A 24419-nucleotide genomic window follows, 5' to 3' on the forward strand; every position below is an offset into this window, starting at 1 on the left:
ATGTTAGTGGCTAAAAATCTGTGTATCCTAGGCCTGAGTGTTTTCAATTATAGTGTCTACAACCCTCCCAAATATGGCCGGCTCTTAACATTCCTCTGCAGTGACCTAGCAAGCTGTTTTAATTGTACTGCTACTGTGTCCAAATAGAAAACTACCATAACTTGAGAACAACACTGCTGCCCCTATCAACCCTGCAATATCCTCCTTACCAAATGTGGAGTCTCAGCCAAAATTGGGAGAACTGGCCCTAAGATTAGCCATCCACCAGCCTGATGTCCTAATTTCAGAATCATTTCTGATAGACAATGTCCGAGATGCCATCGTTACCATTCTTTAGTACGTTTAGCAGGTCAGATAAATTCATAAATGTCTACAACCCATTCTTCTGTCAAATGAGTCTGTGCCAGTCATACAAGTGAATCTAGATTAGATTTTTTAGATTAGATTAGATTAGATTAGATTACAGTGTGGAAACAGGCCCTTCGGCCCAACAAGTCCACACCAACCCGCCGAAGCGAAACCCACCCATACCCCTACATTTACCCCTTACCTAACACTACGGGCAATTTAGTATGGCCAATTCACCTAACCTGCACATCTTTGGACTGTGGGAGGAAACCGGAGCACCCGGAGGAAAGCCACGCAGACACGGGGAGAACGTGCAAACTCCACACAGTCAGTCGCCTGAGTCGGGAATTGAACCCGGGTCTCTGGCGCTGCGAGGCAGCAGTGCTAACCACCGCGCCGCCCACAAATTCTAATTATTCTATGCATGAGGTGATGGTATACAGTCAGGAATAATTTGCCCTGGGCATCTTCAACAGTGACTCTAGATTGCATCAAGTCTCATAGCAGCAGGGCAAGGAAATTTCCTATTGCCTGTTATCTCTTACGACCACGATAAGTTGTCAGTACTCCATGTTGAACAGTACTTGAAGGAAGCACTGAGGATGGCAAGTGCACAGAATATAGACTGAGTGAGGTCTTCAATATCCAGCACTAAGAATAGTTCAGTAGCTGCATTACTCATGGAGCTGCTGCATCCTAAAATGACATAGCACAGTATTGAAACTGGGTCTACAGCACCAGGTGAGGAACCAACAAGAGGGATCAATCTACCTGACTTCATTTTTCAATCTACTGTCACCTGTGCTGTGCAACCTTTGACGAGACCAGACCTCCTCTTCCATCCCGTTTACCACAGTATGAATGTGACTTTGCTGAACACTTTAGATCCAAGAAAGAAGTTTAGCCTTCTAGGTACTTTTCTAATTCAAGTATAATGTGGTGGTCATTCACTGATACAATCAGATGAGGCTGCGGAGTTTCTTTAACAACAAAACAGAAGCTTATTATACAAAAGCCCTTATCAAAAATAAGATTTTTTTTGTGTGTGATAATCTCCTGTATTTTTTCGTGAACTTTTTGTTCTCTCTCCTGTTTACTTTTTTATTATTCCACCCGAGTGGCCAGTGAAACTCCTGTTTTTTTTATATATATATATATATCCCCCACACTACCGCCTAACTGCGGTAGTGCTTATTTTTTCCCCAGCACCCATGGTGTGTGTGTGCAGGTGTGAGACAAAGTGAGAGACACAAGGTGCACGAATCTTTATTTAATTTCCACCACCAGGAAGATAGGAAAACACCCGAGTGGCCAGTGACAAGCACTGCCCTTCACATCAAAGGACGATGCTGTGTGATCAAACAGTGAAGGGGAGGGCAGGGATTAAATCAAAACAGAGTTGGAGGGGGAAATAATGCACTCCACTCCCTGCGGCGCCCACCTCTCCCTGAACAACTCCAGGGTTTTGGTGGACACCGCGTGCTCCTTTTCCAAGGACACCCAGGCCCTAACGTAACCGCGGAAGAGGGGCAGGCAGTCGGCCCTAATGACCCCCTGCGGTTGTAGGGGACTGCTGTGTGCAGCACCCTCCACCCCAGATTCCCAAGAGAAAGGGGGAGGACTCCCGCGTAGATAGCCCTCCACTGGGGATCTCCACCGCCTGGTGGCAAATGGGCACGCCAAGGCATGTCCGGACGGTGGATGAGGCGGAAGAGGTGGACGGTGTGCGGCCGCAGTCTATACAGGGCCCGCCTTTTTACCCCCTGAAAGGGAACAAAATTAAAATTCCGGAGGCGGCTCAGGTTGTGGGCACAGGCTCCCGCGGGAAGTACGGGACCTTGGGGCCAATGTGAAATTCCGTCCAGGCTGGGGTGAGCGCGGACGGGATCCCACCGCACACCTGAGCATCCTCCAACTGGTGCCCTACGTCGGGTCCGAGCATCGCCGTTTTAAGGCGTCGGATGGCGGTGGCCACGTACCAGACGTCTACCGCTGCCCTGCTCGCTATGTCTTGCGGCAGCGTCCAGCCCAGGCCCCCGGCACCCAGCACGTCCCTGACCCTGGTCACCCTCGCCGCCACGGCCCTCCCCTCCGACAGCCACTCGAACCCACGAGTACGGAGGTGCGGATTCTTAGCAATGGCTCCCTGACGACAGCCGCTACTCCTGCCGGAGGGTAGGCGTGGCGTGATTCAACCATGTTCCAGACAGTGATCAGGTCCTGGTAAAAGACAGGCAGCGTCTTGAGGGCGACCTCCAAACCGTCACGGTTGACGAACAGGAGCTGAGTGTCATAGTTGAGGTTACGCACCTGGTGGAAAATATACGTCGCCAGGGCGCACCACCTAGGAGGAGGCTCGACGTAAAAGGTCTGAGAAAATAAGATTCTAGATGTAGAACAATTAAATCTTAAAACCGTATCATTGAGAGAATTAGGCCCATAGGAATGTCCTCTCTCCATCAAAGCTTTAAGTTAATATATGCCTGACTTCTTTCCAATGAACTGTGAAGTTAGAGTTGTACAGATGTACAGTTGTTTTATATTAATACTCTCAAAGTCAGCTTAGACTTTATTAACCTCTAATCAGCTACAGATTTCTAATTTGTTATGATTCCTGAAAGTTGCTTTTCAAACTAAACTTTTCTGAACAGTTGTAAGGAGCTTGCATTGGACAGGGTTTAGTGATCTCAACCAATGGATTAGACTTAAGCTCGAAGTCCTAGCACATCCACTCATGAATAATGATGGACATTTACTGAACTAACAGGAGGTGGAAGCTCCATAATAATTCTTAAAGATGGGAGAGCTCAACACATTAGCACTGATGTGGATGGCATGGTGGTTCACTGGTTAGCACTGATACCTCACGGTGCCAGGGATCCAAGTTCGATTCCAGCTTGGAGTGACTGTCTAGGTGGAGTTTGCACATTCTCCTTGTGTGGATTTCCTCTGGGTGTACTGGTTTCCTCCTACAATCCAAAGCTGTGCAGGTTAGATGGATTGACCACGCCAAATTGCCCATAATATCCAGGCTGGGTGGATTAGCCATGGGGAAAACGGGGTGATATGGTCGGGGTGTTTGTTCTGGGTGGGTTCCTCTTCAGAAGGTCAGTTTTGACTCAGAGTCAGAGAGTTGTACAGCAAAGAAACAGACCCTTTGGTCCAGTTTGTCTATGTTAATGTCCACCCCCACATTGTTGGGATTCGACAATACTATTATAGCTGGAGCATTTTCTCGAAGCACAAGAGTAATGGATGAATGAGGAGCATGGATAGGATAAATAGACAAAGTCTCTTCCCTGGGGTGGGGGAGTCCAGAACTAGATGGCATGGGTTTATGGTGAGAGGGGAAAGATATAAAAGAGACCTGAGGGGCAACTTTTTCATACAGAGGGTGGTAGGTGTATGGAATGAGCTGCTGGAGGAAGTAGTGGAGGCTAGTACAATTGCAATGTTTAAAAGGCATCTGGATGGATATATGAATAGGAAGGGTTTGGAGACATATGTACTAGATTGGGTTGGGATATCTGCTTGGCATGGACGGGTTGGACTGAAGGGTCTGTTTCGTGCTGTACATCTCTATGATCTGTGAATGGGAACATCATGTAATGATTACATGATGTTCCCGTGCAGGACACATCCCATCCTGACTTTGATCCTGGGCCTGGCCAAACTGGCCATCAACAGGTCCAGGCAGCGGGCCGTGGAGGGGGTCGTTAGGGCCGACTGCCTGCCCCTCTTCCGTGGTTACGTTAGAGCCTGGGTGTCCTTGGAGAAGGAGCACGCGGTGTCGACCAACACCCTGGAGTTGTTCAGGGAGAGGTGGGCGCCGCAGGGAGTGGAGTGCATCATTTCTCCCTCCAACTCTATTTTGATTTAGTCCCTACCCTCCCCTTCACTGTTTTGATCACACAGCACTGCCCTTTGATGTGAAGGGCAGTGTTTGTCACTGGCCACCCGGGTGTTTTCCTATCTTCCTGGTGGTGGAAATTGAATAAAGATTCATGCACTTTGTGTCTTTCACTGTGTCTCACATCTGCATACACACACCATGGGTGCTGGGGGAAAAAATAAGCACTACCGCACTTAGGTGGTAGTGTGGGGGTTAAAAAAGAAAAAGAAAAAAAAACCATCCTGACTTTGAATGCTATAGTGATTTTCTTTTCTTTTGTTGCTTGCTAAAATTTCTGGAAATCCATTCCTCATTGACTCTTCACCCAAGGACTACAGTGCTTTGAGAAGGCAGATTCTGGATTAGTGGTGCTGGAAGAGCACAGCAATTCAGGCAGCATTGATCTTCCGTAATTACACCGGCACCACTCCCCACCTCTTCCTCCGCTACATTGATGACTGCATTGGCGCCACCTCGTGCTCCCGCGAGGAGGTTGAGCAATTCATCAACTTCACCAACACATTCCACCCTGACCTTAAATTTACCTGGACCATCTCTGACACCTCCCTCCCCTTCCTGGACCTCTCCATCTCCATCAGTGACGACCGACTTGACACTGACATTTTCTACAAACCCACCAACTTCCACAGCTACCTGGATTACACCTCTTCCCACCCTACCTCTTGCAAAAATGCCATCCCGTATTCCCAATTCCTCCGCCTCCGCCGTATCTGCTCCCTGGAGGAGCGGTTCCACCATAGAACACACCAGATGGCCTCCTTCTTTAGAGACCGCAATTTCCCTTCCCACGTGGTTAAAGATGCCCTCCAACGCATCTCGTCCACATCCCGCACCTCCGCCCTCAGACCCAACCCCTCCAACCGCAACAAGGACAGAACGCCCCTGGTGCTCACCTTCCACCCTACCAACCTTCGCATAAACCAAATCATCCGCCGACATTTCCGCCACCTCCAAACAGACCCCACCACTAGGGATTTCTTTCCCTCCCCACCCCTCTCTGCCTTCCGCAAAGACCGTTCCCTCCGTGACTACCTGGTCAGGTCCACGCCCCCCTACGACCCGCCCTCCCATTCTGGCACTTTCCCCTGCCACCGCAGGAACTGTAAAACCTGTGCCCACACCTCCTCCCTCACCTCCATCCAAAGCCCTAAAGGAGCCTTCCACATCCATCAAAGTTTTACCTGCACATCCACTAATATCATCTATTGTATCCGTTGCTCCCAATGCGGTCTCCTCTACATTGGGGAGACTGGGCACCTCCTAGCAGAGCGCTTTAGGGAACATCTCAGAGACACCCGCATCAATCAACCAAATCGCCCAGTGGCTCAACATTTCAACTCCCCCTCCCACTCTGCCGAGGATATGGAGGTGCTGGGCCTCCTTCACCGCCGCTCCCTCACCACCAGACGCCTGGAGGAAGAACGCCTCATCTTCCGCCTCGGAACACTTCAACCCCAGGGCATCAATGTGGATTTCAACAGTTTCCTCATTTCCCCTTCCCCCACCTCATCCTAGTTTCTAACCTCCAGCAACTCGGACTTGTCCGACCTGCCCAGCTCCTTTTCCACCTATCCACTCCACCCTCTCTTCCCTGACCTATCACCTTCATCTCCTTCCCCACTGACCTATTGTACTCTATGCTACTCTATCCCCATCCCCACCCTCCTCTAGCTTATCTCTCCATGCTTCAGGCTCTCTGCCTTTATTCCTGATGAAGGGCTTTTGCCCGAAACGTCGATTTTGCCTGTCCTCGGATGCTGCCTGAATTGCTGTGCTCTTCCAGCACCACTAATCCAGAATCTGGTTTCCAGCATCTGCAGTCATTGTTTTTACCTCTTTGAGAAGGCAGATCACGGTGACTTGCTCTAGGACAATTTGGGATGGCCAGTAGATGTTGGCCCAGCTAGCACTGTATGCATAATTTTTTTTAAAAGAAGAACCTTTTCCATTGACACTACCAATCTTCCTGACTCACCAGGATCAACAAAGGGCTCACCTGTAATTAAATTACTGATACTGTCCTGCTCAAACAAACATCCTTTTTTGGCAATTCAAACAAGGAAGATTTATTGGTTCTTATGCAACTTGGGGCTTATTTGGTGTAATTCTGCAATATCAAGTAAGAAAAAAAATTGGTAACTTTTTGTTGCTGAACATTTTCTGGTTTTATTTGGAAGTGTCGCTCTGGCAGTGTCAGTGGAGACAGAAACAGATGTAGGTTCATAGATCATTACAGTGCCCTTCGGCCCTGAAAAACCAATCGGAAACCCATCCAACCTAGACTATTCCATTCTCGTGTTTCTGCGTTGGAATTGGAGATAAATAGTGAGACTGGGAAGAAGTAAAAGGAAGCTGTGATAGGGTGGAAAGCAGGAGAGATTGTACATGTAGTTAGATTTAATATTGCAACGGCTATCTTTAAATTACTAATAAAAACAAAATAAAACTCCATTCGCTGAAAATCTGAAATAAAAACAGAATTATCGATTCAAAAATACTGCAACACTGGCGGAGTATATCCACGCTTTGTTTTTTTTTGTGCATCCACAGCTCTTATTAGTCCGTGTCTTATTGAAGGGGATGAATGCTCAAAAGGGAGCGGTTTGTCCAGCCCCTCAATCAGGATGCTCCCTTTTGCGGAAGTGGTTTCAGGTTCGCCGTTTCTGTCCAGGTGTCGCTTCCGGGCTGAGCTGTGCGGTACGGTATTACCTGGCTCCAGGTAAGGAGCGCCTGCAGACGGTGGCCAGGAGCAGCGAGCCCCGAGCTCTCGGCGACATGTGCGGCTTCGGTAAGTCACTGTATTGTTCTGCATCGGTCAGAGAAGGTGAAACGTGGTCACAGTGTGTCCAGGGAAGAAAAGGATCCCGAAACGCGTTGTTGTAACCCACAACAGATAATCCCACGAATGACTCTTCCCCCCCTCCCCTAAAATCTTGTTAAGTAACTTCTTCACTGAGAGTTAAGTGTTAAGCAAATCCCACCTTAATGTAATGATGCATTTCCAATATTTAAATGTTTTTCCTTTTGCGATTGAACATAATAGATTCAAAACAAAGGAATTCTTTTTCTGAAACATTGCAGTGAATTTGAAATGTGTTGATTGGGAATGAAGGATTAGAAACAGATTTACTGGTGATTCTTGAGATTGAAGTGGAAAACTTTGTAAGGCTGTGGTGAAATAATAGGTGATTGTGACTGAATAGTATTTCAAAGCACCAAGGCAGGTAGTGGAGCAAAAGGCCTACTTCTGAAAGATTCTGTGAAAAAGCTGAGATAGCTACTTCCATTTTTTTTAGATAACCAGTGCTGATTTTTCTTTTCAGTCTACAAATTGGTTGAACAAATATGGGACTATTGACACATGTTTTATAACTCTATTTGGTCAATTTCTGATGTGGAGCTAGGGAACCTTTTGTCTTTTTTTTAATCCCTGAGAAGAACTTTTGATTACGTTCACTCCATTACTAATGCGACCTAGTCATCGCTTCTTTTGATTACGAATTGCAGCCCTGCTACAGTTCATATGTAGCTGAACTTTCACCTTTGCCTTTTGAAATAATCAAGTCCATGAGGAACAATGTTCTAATGGCCAGCTAACTATTTTGTACTCTTTAAGAGAACTGAGAGAGGAAAATTAGAATTAGAATTCCTACAGTGTGGAAAGAAGCCCTTCAGCCCAGCAGGTCCACACCAACCCTCTGGAGATTATCCCACTCAAACCCATTCTTCTATGTTTATCCCTGAATAAAGCATCTATCTTACACATCCCTGACCACTATGGGCAACTTAGTACGGCCAATTCACCTAATCTGCATATCTTTGGATTGTGGGAGAAAACTGGAGCAAGAGTGACAGGAGGACAATAATAAAAGACAATATGGATTTGTAAAGGATCAATAAAACCTACTGATCCTGCTGGAATCTTTTGCACAGGTGAGTTCAGGGGAATATCAGTGATTACAATGGATTTTCAAAAGATGAAGTCTGTCATGAGAAACTAATGTTGGAGTTCATGGAGTTGAGAGCAAGTTTTGACCTAGTTAAAACACAAAGTAGCAGGAGAAAGAGTCACTATAATGCACAGGAACTCTTCATTTGCAAAATGTAACCTCTGCATTCATTGTATTAATTAACAACTGGACAGCCTGTTCTATCCAAATTTGTTGTATGGCACAGGGATAAGTGGCATTGTATAGATTTTAAAAAATGACAAGTTATTGGTGAATTAAGTGAGTGGGCAAAACTGATAGATGTCAATGTACTTTGAATCCAAGAACAGTTGATTAGAGCACTTACACTGCAATAGCTTTTTACTATTTAGTAAGCTTGAAGAGACTTGGGAGTTTATGTACACAGATCACTGAACTGTCATTGACTGCCCCAAAATAAATCAAAATAATTGTAAAATGAATGGTGGCTCAGTGGTTAGCACTGCTGCCTCACAGCACCAGGGACCAGGGCTTGACAATCCCCTCTGGCAACTGTCTGTGTGGAGTTTACATATTCTCCCAGAGTCTGCATGAGTTTTCACCAGGTGTTTTGGTTTCCTCCCACAATCCAAAGATGTACAAGTTAGGTGAATGGAGTGTGGTGCTGGAAATGCACAGCAAGTCAGGCAGCATCTGAGGCAAAAGAGAATTGATGTTTCATTCCTGATGGAGGGCTTTTGTGCAAAACGTTGATTCTCCTGCTCCCGGATGCTGCCTGATCTGCTGTGCATTTCCAGCACCATACCTTTGACTCTAATCTCCAGCGTCTGCAGTCCTCACTTTCGCCGAGTTAGGTGAATTGGCCATGCCAATTACACATTGTGTTCAGAGATGTGTAGGTTGGGTGGATTAGCCATGGGAAATGTTGGGGTAGAGGGATGGGTATGGGTGGGATGCTTTTCGGAGGGTTGGTGTGGACTCGTTGGGCTGATTGGCCTGTTTCCACACTGTAGAGATGCTATTCTATTCATACCTTGAGAACTTGAGTATCGAGTTAGATGTCATACTGCAGTCTTTGAGGGAGAATTTTGGAAGGAGTATAACATCAAAAACTGTAAGAGTGGGATAAAACCACTGAACGTGTTTATCATGTGTGTATTAAACAAATTTAACATTGTATGTATGGTTGTTGGGTCAAAGCTACACCAATGAAGCTCTGATTTTGTGAGACTGTTGGGAGGAGCTTAGAAATTGTGGTCTTGAATGCTCATCGTTGTTCTCCATCACTCCTTTTGTCTCTTCCCTCCCTGACGTTGATCTCTACTTCTGTCTCTTTCTGGTCTTTCTGAAAGTAAGAGCAAAATAAAGTCCTTAATGTCTCTGAGCTACATGTCCTGCTTTTTAACTGCTTTGCAATGACTTACCATACCTTCTGCTCCTGGGCCCCCTGTTCTGAAATCTTTCCCTAAACATCTCTAACTTTCCATGTCTCTTTCCCTGCTCCTTTTAAAATGGTCCTCAAAACCTACCTCTTTGACCAAGCTCATGGTTACCTGTCTGATACATCCATGTGTGGCTGAATGTGAAACTTTATTGGGATTGCTCCTGTTAAGGACCTTTAGGATACATTGCTCCGTTTAAATGTGCTGTATGAATGCAATTTGTTGCTCGTATCATTACCCTGGAAGTGGTTGCAACAGATTTGTAATTTTAGGATTGAAACAGCAGGTGTACAAGGATTATTGGTTGAAAGCATTCAGACTTGCATGCTGACAACTTTCATACAAATTTTAATTGATTTTAAATTATTCAGATAATTCAACTCTTGGCAACATCAGCAGTCAATTATTCAGTTGAATAGAAAATGACCAGGCAGATCTACCCACATTTGTTGCATTGACTTGTGTTGAGTGAATAATTGCGCTTTTAAATCATCTACCCATTTAGTTATATCACAGTAATTAGTTGCAAATACTTGTTTTGTGAGGTCCCTTTGACATCCCAAAGCCAGTTCTTGGACTTAAATAGTCGTGCTAAGGGTGGAAGCAAATGATGTTGTGCAGATCAAAATACGCTGTATGTGCCTTGATAATGAAGGGGACATGTATACCTTAGTCTGGATTTGATTTTAGCACATTTATTTCATGCCAGGTTAGTTTGAGCAAGCTGAAGTCAGGGTAAGAATATTCAGATGAACAAAAACAAACATTACTAGAGAAGCTCAGCAGGTCTGGCAGCATCTGTGGAGAGAAAACAGTTACTGTTTTGGGTCCATTGACCCTTCAGAATTATTCAGAAAATGTTGAAGTTTGGTGCAAGGCTCTGAAAGGTCTTGCCTTTGTTAAGCTGCAGAAGTTTGTTGAGAACTTGTTTCCGTGCTGAGCAAGTGGTGATCAAGAAATCAAAGCTAGCTGCAGACAAGTTAAAGTTGGGCATCATCAACATGCAATTAAATGCTTACTCTTATCTCTGGGTATTGTTGTTGAGAATGAGTAAGCAAAGGTCAAAGGGTTGAGGGAAATGGTGTGTTCAGGAGGTGATGTAATGGGAGGTAGGTGCTGGTATTGTAGAGAGGGCGAAGAAGAAGATATTTTGAAACCTCTGGACTCACCAGTATTCCCAACGTAAGATGAGCTACGTTTCCAGTCAGAAGAAGGTTTTGATTGGATTAGACTGGTATTTTGTAGAAGGTAAGCAAATTCCTCCCTTCCCAATTTAAGATAATCTTGAAAGCCTGACTCTTACATGCATACATTTCTGATTAAATAATATCTGATAAACTGATTCTGCTGAGGGCGGGTCATGCCAAGTGCAAATAAAAAAACACTTTGCAAATATTTGTGTTTTGGTTCAAATAGCAATTCAACTTATCACTCAATACTTTTTTTAAAAGAGCTTTTGCGCTGCAAGACCCACATCAAATTTAACAGTATTATTTGTCCTTCTTCATCACTGCCTCCGATAATTAGCATTGTCAAATATGAAGCTACTTGTTGCCAGCTTTTTTTTTGTAAATATATTTATTAGCGCAAAAAAATTTTCTGACTTTTATAAAATTATTGAAAATACAACCAATAACAAATACCAGTATAATAAAGAGAAAGCAAACACAAATTACAATACAACTACTGTCTACTAACTACTAACCTACCCTATAATACAAAACAAAACCTAATACTGTGCAAAACAACACCAATAAATAAGTGACTAATAGATCAAAAAAAAGCAAAAGAAAACAAAAAAACACAAAGTATCTATGCTCGACACAAAGCTCCCAAACAAAAGAACGGGACCGTTGTGTATATACCCGTGTTAACTCAGGAGTACCCTTCCAGGGCTCAACAAACCTAACCGTCCTGGTTAAACAAACTCCCTAGTTAAAATAACTGACAAATCTATATCCAAATAACCCAAATACAGCTGCCATGTCTTATAAAAATGGTCTGTTGTGTAGTGTACCATGTTTGTAAAACATGCCAACGGAATGTGCTCCATAATTAGTTTCCACCATCCCAGCAAACCTGGCGGGTTCTCAACTCACCCAATTCATCAGAATATTCTTCTGTGCACAGTATGCAAGAATATTAAATAGTATCTTCCCATGCCCATCTAAGGATGATAAATTCGGTAGACGTAGAGGATAGATATTGGGTCTACTTTAACTTAAGTCCTCAATACCCTCCCTATCTCTCCTGCCACAGTGCTCCAATTAACATGGAGCCTGTGGCATGTCCAGAAGCAATGGGTAAGAGTACCTACACTTATTTTACATTTGGGGCACATTGAAGATGCCCCTTTTTAAACTTCACCAGACGGTCCGGTGCCAGATGAACCCTGTGCAGGACTTTTAATTGCATAGCACATGTCCTATTACAGATTGAGATCTTTTGTGCATTCTTCCATGTTTCAGAAGAGATCTCCACTCCTAGCTCTTGCTCCCAGACCTCATGTAATGGGAAATATCCTGCCAGGCCCTGCCACCCAGCAGGTGATAGAAGGCACTAACCAAAAAGGTGCTTGTGGAACCTAGCAACAACCTCTTAATACCGGGCTTATAAGGACTTAGTAAAAAGCGTAGTCATCTTCTGGATGAAATCCCTAATCTGGAAAAAAAACGGAAAATATCTCTGCTGGACAACTCAGTTGCTCAAAAGACCTCATTACATCCCCCTCAAACAAGTCTCCCAAACTGGAAATGCCATAGTGTGAACCCCGAGTCCATCACCCCTGTTCGGAACCTTGGCATACCAACCATAGGCATAAGTGGCGAAGTCTTGGATAAGCAATCCTCACTCTGACGCATTGCCCTCCATGCCTTGACTGTACTAACAACAATGGGTTTCTGACAGTGGTCCATAACTGTCCTCCTCTTATTCATGAACAACAGGTTAATAAGAGGGTACTTTGCCTGGGAGGTCTTGATATCCAGCCATATTGAACCTGGATCGTTATCTACTCAATCACAAAGGACAACAGGGAACTCAGCTGATACCTCCTAATGTCTGGGAAATCAATTCCTCCCCCTCCTTGAGGCAACTGCAATTTAGTAAGTTTGATGAGGGGCTGCCCACGATGCCAGACAAAGGAACCAAACCAACCCATAAGTTACCACAGTGTTGACCTGGGAAACATCATAGGGAGCATATGCATGGGAAACAGCAAATGAGGAAGAACATTTCATCATGATAAGAGATATTTGGCCCAACCATGAAATTGGAAGAGCCTCCCATCTCTGCAGATCCCACCTAATATTGTCGAGCAAGTGAGCAAAGTTAGTCCGAAATAACCGATCAAACTTGGGGGTAATAAAAATTCCTAGTATCGGAACACTGCCCATGTCCACTTAAAAGGGAACTTAGGTCCACTTTCAACCGCTGGCACTTCCTTGAAGTTCCCAAAGGCAGAGCCTCCGATTTTGCAAAGTTGTTCTTATATCCTGAAATAGCCCCAACGAATTGATACATTGTATCTGATGTGGCATGGAGGTCATCAAAAGGACATCATCCGCATACCGTGTAATCTTGTGTACTCTCAATCCCACATCCGGAGCGGTTATGTGGACGTTCTGACATTTGGCCTCTGCCATCACCAATGTAAACAACAATTTGTGTGAAAGGGGGCAGTCTTGACGACTACCCCTACCAATCCTAAAGTTCCCAGACATCACCCCATTGATGATGACCGTGGCTAGAAGGTGGCAATTATAAAACCCCCACCTACCTAGCAAAGACCCACCCAACCCAAACTACTCTAAGACATTTAAAAAATACGGCCATTTCACCCAGTCAAGTGCTTTCTCTGCATCTAAGGAAATCAGCAACCCCTGAATAGATCGTTGCTGACAAACTTGGACCATGTTCAGCAACCTTCTAATATTATTGGAAGACCTACGGCCCTTTTATAAAACCTGTCTGATCCTCTTTAACAATATGGGGCAACACCTTTTCCAATCTCAGCACCAAGATCTTAGACAGAATCTTGAAATTTGAATTTAATAGAGAGATGGGCCTGTATGAGGCACAATCCTCAGGAACCTTCCCCTTTAAGAATTAAGGAAATATTAGCTTCTCTCAAAGATGGTGGTAAGCGTTCATGCATATAGGAGTGATTGTACATCTCCAACATCGACCTTGACAGAATTCATAGAACATAGAAGAATACAGCGCAGTACAGGCCCTTCGGCCCTCGATGTTGCGCCGATCCAAGCCCACCTAACCTACACTAGCCCACTATCCTCCATATGCCTATCCAATGCCCGCTTAAATGCCCATAATGAGGGAGAGTCCACCACTGCTACTGGCAGGGCATTCCATGAACTCACGACTCGCTGAGTAAAGAACCTACCCCTAACTTCTGTCCTATACCTACCCCCCCTTAATTTAAAGCTATGCCCCCTCGTAATAGCTGACTCCATACGTGGAAAAAGATTCTCACTGTCAACCCTATCTAAACCCCTAATCACCTTGTACACCTCTATCAAGTCACCCCTAAACCTTCTTTTCTCCAATGAAAACAACCCCAAGTGCCTCAGCCTTTCCTCATACGATCTTCCTACCATACCAGGCAACATCCTGGTAAACCTCCTCTGCACCCGTTCCAGTGCCTCCACATCCTTCCTATAGTATGGCGACCAAAACTGCACACAATACTCCAGATGCAGCCGCACCAGAGTCTTATACAACTGCAACATGACTTCAGGACTCCGGAACTCAATTCCTCTACCAATAAAAGCCAGTACGCCATATGCCTTCTTCACCGCACTATTTACCTGGGTGGCAACTTTCAGAGATCTGTGTACATGGACACCAAGACCCCTCTGCTCATCCACACTACCAAGTATCCGACCATTAGCCCAGTACCCCATCTTTTTGTTACTCTTACCAAAGTGAATCACCTCACACTTAGCTACATTGAACTCCATTTGCCACCTTTCTGCCCAGCTCTGCAGCTTATCTATATCCCGCTGTAACCTGCCACATCCTTCCTCACTGTCAACAACTCCTCCGACTTTCGTATCATCCGCAAACTTGCTCACCCAACCTTCTAGCCCCTTCTCCAGGTCATTTATAAAAATGACAAACAGCAATGGTCCCAAAACAGATCCTTGCGGAACACCGCTAGTGACGGCACTCCAAGATGAACCTTTGCCATCAACTACTACCCTCTGTCTTCTTCCAGCCAGCCAACTCCTAATCCAAACCTCCAACTCACCCTCAATGCCATACCTCCGTATTTTTTGCAGTAGCCTACCATGGGGAACCTTATCAAACGCCTTACTAAAATCCATATACACCACATCTACCGCTTTCCTCTCGTCCACTTCCTTAGTCACTTTCTCAAAGAATTCAATAAGGTTTGTGAGGCCCGACCTGCCCTTCACAAAACCATGCTGACTATCCTTGATCACATTATTCCTATCCAGATGTTCATAAATCCTATCCCTTACAATTCTCTCTAAGACTTTGCCCACAACAGAAGTGAGACTCACCAGCCTATAGTTACTAGGGTTATCCCTACTCCCCTTCTTGAACAAGGGAACCATATTTGCTAGCCTCCAATCTTCTGGCACTACTCCTGTAGACAACGAGGACATAAAAATCAAGGCCAATGGCTCTGCAATCTCCTTCCTTGCTTCCCAGAGAATCCTAGGATAAATGCCATCAGGCCCAGGGGACTTGTCTATTTTCACGCTTTCCAGAATTTCCAACACCCCTTCTCTACAAACCTCAGCCATCCATTCTACTTAATTGTGACTCAGTATTCACATTGACAACAATGTCCTGTTCCTGAGTGAATACTGACGAAAAGTATTCATTCAGCGTCTCCCCAATCTCTTCAGCCTCCACTCGCAACTTCCCACTACTAACCTTGACTGGACCTATTCCTACCCTAGTCATTCTTTTATTCCTGACATACCTATAGAAAGCCTTAGGGTTTTCCCTAATCCTACCAACTAAGGACCTTTCATGTCCCCTCCTTGCTGCAAACTCCTTCAAACTCCTTATAAAACTCACCTGGGAGACCATCAGGGCCAAGCGTTTCCCACTCTGAAATTGCCTAGCTGCCTCCTGTATTTACTGAACTGTCAAGGGGAAATTAAGGAGAGAGGTCTGGTCCAAGGTTACCTCTGGGAGGTCCAGGTTCTTAAAAAAAGCCTCACCTGTCCTTGCAACCTTCAGACTGATACAATTCAGAGTAAAAACTCCGAAAAGCCTCATTAATCTTTTTGGCATCATGTGTAAGGACCCTGGCACTGTCTCTGATTGCAGTATTGAATTGGGGAGCACATTTTTTCCTAGTCATGTATGCTAAATACTTTCCTGGCCTATCACCATACTCAAACAGGCTTTGTCTAGCAAAACCAAGTTTGTTCTTTGCGGTTTATGTAAGTATTGAATTCAAGGCAGCCCGGAGGGCTGTGATCTGCTATAGCTTAGTCACAGAAGGCTGTGCAAAACGTGCTGCCTCGGTGGCTTTAAATCGCGCCTCAAGTGGACGCTGCTGTTCCTCCTTCTGTCTTTTCCCTAGCCAAATAGGAAATAGCTAATCCCCAGCAAAGGCCTGAGCAGTCTCCCATAGCATAGACTGACTACTAGCCGTGCCTGAGTTGATCGTCAAGAATTCCTGAAATTCCTTCAGAAAGTATTCCACAAATTTGAAATCCTTAAGGAGAAAAGGATCCAGACGCCAGTGCCGCAAACCTAGCCCCTCACTCTTGGCCTTAACTTCCAAATATACTGCCACATGATCAGAGATAGCTATGATCCCAATTTTACAACCCATAAATGAATCCGGAAGGGCCGAGGGAGCCAGAAGGAGATCAATCCTCATTTGACATTTATGTGGGTTTGAAGAAAAGGGTGAAGACATCTCCAAATGTCCACCAGCTCTAACTCCTTGCATAAGTCAGTCACGTGCTTGGCCTGTGAAGAAATAGTTGGAAGCCCACGAGGCATCCTGTCCACTGTTGGATCCAAAAGACAATTGAAATCCACCCCCCTCCCCCCGATGATGATGTGCCGTGTTCCAGAGGCACTCTGCTTAGAGAAGGCACTAATCAAAAATTTGATTGGATGTACCGGAGGACAGTAGACATTTAAAATGCCGTATTCCTCTACATGTATCAGGGCCTTAAGTATCGCAAACCACCCCTGCTCATCTTTCACCCGCTCTAATAATGCGAACGGAAGATTTTTCTGGATAAGTACTGCCACTCCCCTACTTTTAGTAGTAATGGATGAAAAGAATACCCAGTCATAATCCCCCCCCCACTGTAGCTTCAGGTGTTCCCCATCATCAAGATGGGTTTCCTGCAACAAAGCAATATCAACCCTTTCCCTCTTAAGGCTAGAAAGTACTTTTTTTTTCCTTTTAACAGGTGAATGACTTCCCCTGATGTTCCAAGTGCACCGTTTAACAAGACACTTAGCCATATCCCCTTTCAGAGACCCTTGAACCCCTGGGAGGAAGAACCCTGCTTACAATGCGCCAAGCACAAGTAAATAAAGACTCATAGAGTCAAAGAGTAGTTTTTGTTTACACAATTCTATCATAATTACAAACCACTATTACTACCAAAAAACTACAAAGAAAACCAACTATAAAACCTTGAACGGAAGACTCTTTCCCCCTGCCCATCCCCTCCTTCTCAACTCCTTCAAGCCCGGTCTGTGCCCCAGCCTAAACCAAAAAAAAAGGAAATCCTTAAATCAACAAAAAAAAGTCAGGTTAAGCACTCAGCCCATCCCCAGCTTCATGTCACCCCTACTTGTGACTAAAGGAGAAAGAGAACAAGCAAAAAAAGAGACAACAAAGGACATCCACAAAATTTCTCAAAAAAGAAACAGTTAGGTAAAAAAAATCAACATATTCCAAGTTTTTTTAAAATTATTAGGGAGAGAGAAAGGAAGATGCAGGGAAAAAAGGAAAAAGAGGACGAACATTAAAATAGACGGTCTGGTCTGAAGAATGCGGTTAAAGTTTTTAGCTTTATCCGCTGAGTCAAATGTATAAACTGAGTCCTTGAGGCTGAAACGGAGCATCTCATGGAGTACTGGATACCAAGTTCCTTAGCCTCTTTTTAACTTAAAGGATGGACTTCCTCTTTTGAGTTGTGCAGCAGTGCCTGTGGATCTTTTCCCAGTGATCTGGAGGCTTCTATTACTTTTTGCTTGTCCTTGTATGAGTGAAAGTGCACTAGGGGGCGCTGTACTGGCCCTGACCTGTGCACTGCGACCGATACGCCCTTTTGATCAGCAGCCGGCTGGACTTGATTCAAAGGCCCAGGAACTCAAGCAGCCAGTGTTCAAAGAATTTGACTGGCTGCCCACCTCCTTCACCCTCTGAGAGCCCAACAATCCAAAGATTCATCCTCCGACCTTGATTTTAGAGGTTGTCGCCTTGGTCTAGTAAGGCTCGCACCTCCTGTTCCGGTACCTGGATCCAACTGGATGAGGACTCCATCACCCCTTCCGAGACCTTGGTTTGACACTCCACCTCCAGCTGCTCTCCGAGGCTCTGGATCTCCCGGTCATGGTTCTGCAGCATGGGCATGATGGGTTGGATCTGGGCACGATTCTCACGGATCTCCTCAATTGCAGCCCCAACTTTTGAGGTAAGTCTCTCCATCACCGCTGCCAATTCCTGAGAGTCTCAGGTCCCTGGGGGCGGTTCAGGAGAGGCTGCTGCTGCTGCAGTCTCTGGTATGCATCGTGCTGCAGGACAGTGTCCTTTTTGCCGCTGTTTGCTTGCTCCTTTTCCCTTTGGCATCCTTCCCTTTCCCAAATATTAACAAATATGTGTTCTGTAAGGCTTTGAACTAATAATTTCTCCACATAAGTTGGCCTGGGATGGTTTAAAGAAAATAATATGCCTTGGCTGTTCGGCAGAGTCATCCATGGCAGTTCTACAGAATTGCTGCCATCTTAGAGTTGTTGCCAGACTTTTAAGACACATTAAACCTACTTCCTATGTTATTGGTGTCTTTGGCAAGACTGACATTGTTGTTCATCCTAATTGTCATTGAACTGAATGGCTTGCTTGGCCATTTCAGAGGGCAGTTAAGAGTCAAACACATTGCAGTGGGTCTGCAGGTGTGTAGGCCAGATCCGACGGGAATGGCAGATTGCTTTCCCTAAAGGGGAGTGGGTTTTTACAGCAATCAACGGTAGCTCATCTTTATTTTCAATTCCAAATTTTTATTTATTGATATTCAGTTTCCACAGCTGCCTTGATGGGATTTGCATCCATGTCCCCAGAACATTATCCTTTTGATTACTATTTCAGTTATTACTATTGCTACTGTATCAACTGAGACCACAACCACTATTGACTGGTAGAGGAGGCTTGAAGGACTAAATGGCCTATTCTTTTTAATCATTCTGTTCAGACATGTTATGTCACATACACAAACAGATATTGCTGGAAAAACTCTAAGTCTGGGAGCTGCTGTTCCTAGATAAATCTACATTTGACATTTTATGAGCTTTTTCAAAAGCCAAAAATCAAACAACAACAGATTTGTTTGAAATTGCAATTTCAAATAAACCTGTTGGACTGTAACCTAGTGTTTTATTTTTGACCTTGTCCACCCCAGTTCAACTGTGGCATCTCAACATGATTTTTAAAAGCCAGTTGACCCGAGTTCAGAACCAGCATGTTTCTGTGAGGATGAAAGATGATGATGGTAAGATTTGGGAACCTTGGACGACAAGAGATGTAAGTTTAGTTGAAAATAAAAATAAAGTATATGTTATGTTTAGGAAACAGAAATTAAACAAAGCCCGTGAGTATATTGGAAGCAGAAAATAATTTTTCAAAAATTGGGAGGGCTAGAAAGGGCCATGAGATGTCCTTGGCAATGCAGAGTCCCAAGGCATTTTATACCTATTAGGAGGAAGAAGGTAAATAGGGAAAAGGTAGGTTCACTCAAGGATAAAGGGCATTTGTGTGTGGAGCTAGAGGGAGTGGTGAGATCGTTAATGAGTGCTTTGCTTCAGTATTCACCAAAGAGAGAGACATGAATAATGGCAACTTTAAAGAGGGGTTTGTTGTTACTCTCTAAGGCATATCGATATTAAAAAGGAGAACGTGTTGGGTGGCTTGAAACACATCTCACTGTATACTGAAGGGAGCAAGGGAGGAGATTGTTGAGGCCTTGACAGAGGATACAGAGATCTCTTTAGCCACAGGCAAGATCCCAGAAGGCTGGAGAAAAGCCAGTGTTGTTTCAACGTTTTGAGAAGGGCAACAGGGATAATCCAGGAAATTATAGACTGGTGAGTCCTACATCAATGGCAGGGAAAGTATTGGAGAAGATTCTGAGGGACAAGGTTTATTTGCATTTAGAGAAGAATTGACTTGTTGGCAGTAGTCAACATGGCTTTATGCAGGCAAGGTCTTGTCTTACAAACTTGCTTGTATGTTTTGAGGAAATTACAAAGATAATTGATTGAGGTTAAGGTGGTAGATCTTGTCTACATGGACTTTACAAAAGCATTTCACAAGGTCCCTAATGATAGGCTGGTCCAGAAGATCAAATTGCATTTAATCCACATGAGTTGGTAAGTTAGATCAAAATTGGCTTGGCTTTCAAATCTCGAGTAGTTGTAGAAGTTTGTTTTTCTGACGAGAGATCTGTAACCAGTGTGGCTGTGCAAGGATCAGTACAAAGACCTCCTGTTGTTTGCAATTTATATAAATTATTTAGATGAAAATGTTTTAATAAATTAGCAGATGACGTGAAAATTGCTGGAGTTGTGGATAGTTAGGAAGGATATCAAAGGATGCAGCAGGATATAGATCAGCTGGAAAGTTTTGGGGAGAAATGGCAGATGGAGGTTAGTCCAGATAATTGTGAGGTGATGCATTTCGGAAATCCAAATGCAAGAGAAAAGTAAATGGCCGGACCCTTAGAGCATTGATTTACAGAGAAAACTTGACATCCAAGTTCATAACTCCCTGCAAGTGGAAACACAAGTGGATAAGATGGTGAAGAAAACATACAGCAAGCTTGCCTTCATTATTTGGGGCACTGAGTGGAAAAGTTGGTAAGTCATTCCGCAACTGTATAAGACTTTGGTCAGGCCACATCAGGAGTACTCTGCATAGTTCTGGTTGCCGCACTATAGCATGGATGTGGAGAATTTTGAAGATGCAGAAGAGGTTTAGCAGGATGTTGCCGAGCTTAGTGTATATTGGCTATAAGGAGAGGTTGGACAATCCTAGTTTGTTTTCAGTGGAGTATCAGAGGCTAAGGAGCAGGGGCACACCCTAATAGAAATACATAAAATTTGAGGGGCATGGGTAGAGTGGGTAGTCAGAGTCTCTTTGCCAGGTGGAAATGTCAAATATGAGGGGGCATAGATTTAAGGTAAGAGGGGCAAAGTAGGCACCTGGAATGCTGCTAGCGGAAATGGTAGAAGCACATATGTTAGCAAGATTTGAGGCATTCAGGTAGACAGTAAAAGGATATACAGTAGACCATGTGCAGGCAGGTGGCTTTAGTTTAGAATAGCATTGTGGTCAGCACAGGGGTGGCCTGGAGGGAGTGTTCCTGTACAATTCTGTGGAGAGAAAAGAGTTAATGTTTTGAGTCCCATGTTTTGATGAAATGTCACTAGACTTTAAACACTAACTCTGGCAGCATCTGCAAAGAGAAAACAGACTGTGATTTCTCCAGAAATTTCTGGTTTTATTTGTTTTATTTCTCCAGTTCATTTTTTTTTAAACAGGATGTTATTACCCCAACACTACCACCTAACAGCGATTATTTTCCCCAGCACCCATGTGTGTGTGCGCAGGTGAGAGACACAAGGTGAACGAATCTTTTTTATTCAATTTCCACCACCAGGAAGTAAGAAAATACTCGAGTGGCCAGTGACAAGCACTGCCCCTCACATCAAAGGGCAGTGCTGCATGATCAAACAGTGAAGGGGAGGGCAGGGATTAAATCAAAATAGTTGGACAAAAAATAATACGCTCCACTCCCTGCGGTGCCCACCTCTCCCTGAACAGCTCAAAGGTGTTGGTGGACACCGCGTACTCCTTCTCCAGATACACCCAGGCTCTAACATATCCAGTTCATTGTTTTGTGTTATGGCACATGCCAACGGTAGGTGGGACTTGAACCGGGGCCTTTTGCACCCAAGGTATAGACACTGCCACTCTGCTGCAGGAATTCATCAAATCACAGAATCCCTACAGTGCAGATTTGAGGCCTTTCATGACATATGGTAGACTGGCCAGATTTGCCGAGGGTTAATGAGGAGCGACCTTTTATTAAATTCCTTTGGTGAATCTGGAAGGTTTATGTGGAAGATCTTTGCCTCTCTTTTGTTTTTGAACCTTTCTTTCCTCAATGCATGTGCAAACTAGTTGTTCTTTGCTTCAACAGATAAGGTGAAGGGTCCCCGGAATTTAATGAGAAAGGGAATCGCGCTAATTTTTCTTGGGCACATCAACTTCATTGTTGGCGCAATCGTTCATGGCACTGTCCTGAGGCACATTTCAAAACCTGAAGGAAAAGTGACTGCTGAGTATTCAGTGGCCAACATTATTTGTGTCATCTCAGGTTTGTTGGTGAGTTCCTATATTCCATTTATTTTATTGGAGTGAACTGCATTCATCCTGCCTGGAGCGTTGCTGTCAAATTCTTGATTAGATGGAATTAGATGCTCATGAATGTTGTTTCATGAGAGAATAACAGGACTTGCATTTCTAGAGCAACTTTCACAATATTGTAACATCTTTTAAGGGTTGATAGCCAAGAAAGCATTTTCATCTGAAGTGCACCTGTAATGGTTGAATAAGGCCTCAGTTTAGCATCTTGACCAAAAGATAGAAACTTGGATTGTGTAGTACTCCCTCAGAACTGCACTAGAAGTGGCAGCCTAAATTTTGCACTTAAACTATGGAGTAGGACTTAAAGCAACAACCTCTTGGGGGAACAAATGTTACTTATGGGCAGCGATAATTCGAGCTGAGATTTTTTTTAATCCTTGAGTGTTGCCATGGCTTGTTTGGAAGGAGTCTCAACAGTCAGAGGGTTGAGAGTATAGTAGCTACTTTAGAGATCAATACAGAATGTAGCGTGACAGTCCTGGTACTAGTACTGAGGCATGGCCAGAGCATCATCTTCAAACCAAGACCCTGTCTGATGCCTTGAGTGGGCATTAAAGCTTGTGGCACAAAATCAAAGAAGAGCAGAAAATGTGTTGCTGGAAAAGTGCAGCAGGTCAGGCAGCATCCAGGGAACAGGAGAATCGACGTTTCGGGCATAAGCCCTTCTTCAGGAATGAGGAAAGTTTGTCCAGCGGGCTAAGATAAAAGGTAGGGAGGAGGGACTTGGGGGAGGGGCGTCGGAAATGCGATAGGTGGAGGGAGGTCAAGGTGAGGGAGATAGGGTGGGGGCGGAGAGGTCAGGAAGATGATTGCAGGTTAGGAAGGCGGTGCTGAGTTCGAGGGATTTGACTGAGACAAGGTGGGGGGAGGGGAAATGAGGAAACTGGAGAAATCTGCATTCATCCCTTGCGCTTAGAGGGTTCCCAGGCAGAAGATGAGGCGCTCTTCCTCCAACCGTCATGTTGCCATGGTCTGGCAATGGAGGAGTCCAAGGACCTGCATGTCCTTGGTGGAGTGGGAGGGGGAGTTAAAGTGTTGGGCTATAGGGTGGTTGGGTTGATTGGACCGGGTGTCCCAGAGGTGTTCTCTGAAACATTCCTCAAGTAGGCGGCCTGTCTCCCCAATATAGAGGAGGCCACATCGGGTGATGTGGATGCAATAGATGATATGTGTGGAGGTGCAGGTGAATTTGTGGCGGATATGGAAGTGTCCCTTGGGTCCTTGGAGGGATGTAAGGGGGGAGGTGTGGGCGCAAGTTTTGCATTTCTTGCGGTTGCAGGGGAAGGTGCCGGGAGTGGAGGTTGGGTTGGTGGGGGGTGTGGACCTGATGAGGGAGTCACGGAGGGAGTGGTCTTTTCGGAACGCTGATAGGGGAGGGGAGGGAAATATATCACTGGAGGTGGTGAAAATGACGGTGGATGATACATTGTACATGGAGGTTGGTGGGGTGGTAGATGAGGACCAGTGGGGTTCTGTCCTGGTGGCGGTTGGAGGGGCGGGGCTCAAGGGCGGAGGAGCGGGAAGTGGAAGAGATGCGGTGGAGGGCATCGTTGACTACGTCTGGCGGGAAATTGCGGTCCTTGAAGAAGGAGGCCATCTGGGTTGTACGGTTTTGGAACCGCCACCAGGACAGAACCCCACTGGTCCTCACTTACCACCCCAACCATCTCCATGTACAACGTATCATCCGCCGTCATTTCCGCCACCTCCAAACAGACCCCACCACCAGTGATATATTTCCCTCCCCTCCCCTATCAGCATTCCGTAAAGACCACTCCCTCCGTGACTCCCTCGTCAGGTCCACACCCCCCCCCCACCAACCCAACCTCCACTCCCGACACCTTCCCCTGCAACCGCAAGAAATGCAAAACTTGCGCCCACACCTGCCCCCTTACTTCCCTCCAAGGCCCCAAGGGACACTTCCATATCCGCCACAAATTCACCTGCACCTCCACACACATCATCTATTGCATCCGCTGCACCAGATGTGGCCTCCTCTATATTGGGGAGACAGGCCACCTACTTGCGGAACGTTTCAGAGAACACCTCTGGGACATCCGCACCAACCAACCCAACCACCCTGTAGCCCAACACTTTAACTCCCCCTC

The 24419-nt window shown here is 45.1% G+C and overlaps 1 protein-coding gene across 1 annotated transcript in view; it reads left to right on the forward strand.

Moving 5' to 3' along the window:
• Positions 1 to 6899: 6899 nt before the first annotated feature.
• krtcap3 (keratinocyte associated protein 3) overlaps positions 6900 to 24419 on the forward strand; it is a 41346-nt gene continuing 23826 nt past the window's right edge. Inside the window, exons 1-2 of the mRNA XM_043695362.2 lie at positions 6900 to 7049; positions 22085 to 22269. Coding sequence (XP_043551297.2) covers positions 7037 to 7049; positions 22085 to 22269 — 198 coding nt within the window. The 5' untranslated portion in view covers positions 6900 to 7036. The remainder of the gene's footprint in view (positions 7050 to 22084; positions 22270 to 24419) is intronic.

This window comes from Chiloscyllium plagiosum, unplaced genomic scaffold, assembly GCF_037043375.1.
Source record: "Chiloscyllium plagiosum isolate Xiang-an unplaced genomic scaffold, Cpla_swu_hap1 HiC_scaffold_10, whole genome shotgun sequence".
NCBI lineage: Eukaryota > Metazoa > Chordata > Chondrichthyes > Orectolobiformes > Hemiscylliidae > Chiloscyllium > Chiloscyllium plagiosum.